The sequence below is a fragment of the Crocodylus porosus genome, unplaced genomic scaffold, assembly GCF_001723895.1.
Source record: "Crocodylus porosus isolate Cpor-Errol unplaced genomic scaffold, CroPor_comp1, whole genome shotgun sequence".
NCBI classification, from domain to species: domain Eukaryota; kingdom Metazoa; phylum Chordata; order Crocodylia; family Crocodylidae; genus Crocodylus; species Crocodylus porosus.
The window spans coordinates 86,763,151-86,764,178 of NW_017728906.1; the positions used below are offsets into that span (position 1 = coordinate 86,763,151).

Below are 1,028 nucleotides of genomic sequence, written 5' to 3' on the forward strand. Positions count from 1 at the left end.
CCTGCCTCTCTAGTGGGGAAGGGAGGGCATGCTGCTGGCGGGTGGAGCAGTCCCTGGGCTGTGGGGTGGAGGGGGGCTGGTGCTTCCTTCTGTGGCAGTGGCGGCCCCACCCGCCCCCAGGCAGCACACACCCACAGGCACCTGGCTCAGGCGGTCTTGGGAGCACACTGCAGCCGTGGAGGGAAGCACCAGACCCCCGTGCAGCTCAGGCAGGTAGGCTCCGGGGGACAGGGAATCAGGCTCACCACTTTTCTTGGGCTGCTGTCAGGTTGCCTGCAGGGCTTCCTGCAGAGCTATGGAGCTGCACAGCGCCCGGTGCTGTGCTCCATGGCTGTAGGGGCAACAAACTAAGACTCTTTGAAGGAGTTTTAGTTTGCTGTGCCCCAAGTCATTTAAGGTGCATTACGCTGCCAAATTTCCTACAGCAGCTGGAATTAATGTGCAATATGCCGCCGAGGTGTGCAGACATCGACACCACTGAAGTGGTGCAAAAGCCTTTAGCCCGCTTTAAAGTGTTGTGCATACACGCCTCTCATTTTGTCTACACATGGCTGTGAGATTGTGAATAAGTGCAAGAGAATCTGTAGACTAAATCATTCTAATTCTGCCATTTTTATCTTGTTGGTTTGGTTGCTGGGATCTTTTAACACTTGATTTGAGCAGACACTAAGGTGCACCCCTCCTCTCCCAATAAAGATCAACTGCAGCTTTCTCTTTGGTAATAATGTTTTTTTTTCTTTCTGTAGCAGCAAAGAAGAGAACGGGAAGCTCGAAGGCAACAGGAGCGTGAGCAGAGACGGAGAGAACAGGAGGAGAAAAGACGGCTAGAAGAAATGGAGAGGAGACGTAAGGAAGAAGAGGAGAGGAGGAGAGCAGAGGAAGAAAAGAGGAGAGTAGAGAGAGAGCAGGTGAGCCTCTGATGTAGCTTAAAGCTCACAAGTTTGTTTTTTCTGTATTAAATTGGAGTTGGATTAAAAAAAACCAAACAGTTCCATTAGAGAGCCCACCTGGCCTCTTCAACAAGTGCA

At 51.4% G+C, this 1,028-nt stretch overlaps 1 protein-coding gene across 6 annotated transcripts in view; it reads left to right on the forward strand.

The window, feature by feature from the left end:
• MAP4K4 (mitogen-activated protein kinase kinase kinase kinase 4) overlaps positions 1 to 1,028 on the forward strand; it is a 208,123-nt gene that overhangs the window by 167,716 nt on the left and 39,379 nt on the right. For all 6 annotated transcript variants that reach the window (XM_019529543.1, XM_019529546.1, XM_019529544.1 and 3 more), the window contains exon 12: positions 747 to 908. In XM_019529543.1, coding sequence (XP_019385088.1) covers positions 747 to 908 — 162 coding nt within the window. The remainder of the gene's footprint in view (positions 1 to 746; positions 909 to 1,028) is intronic.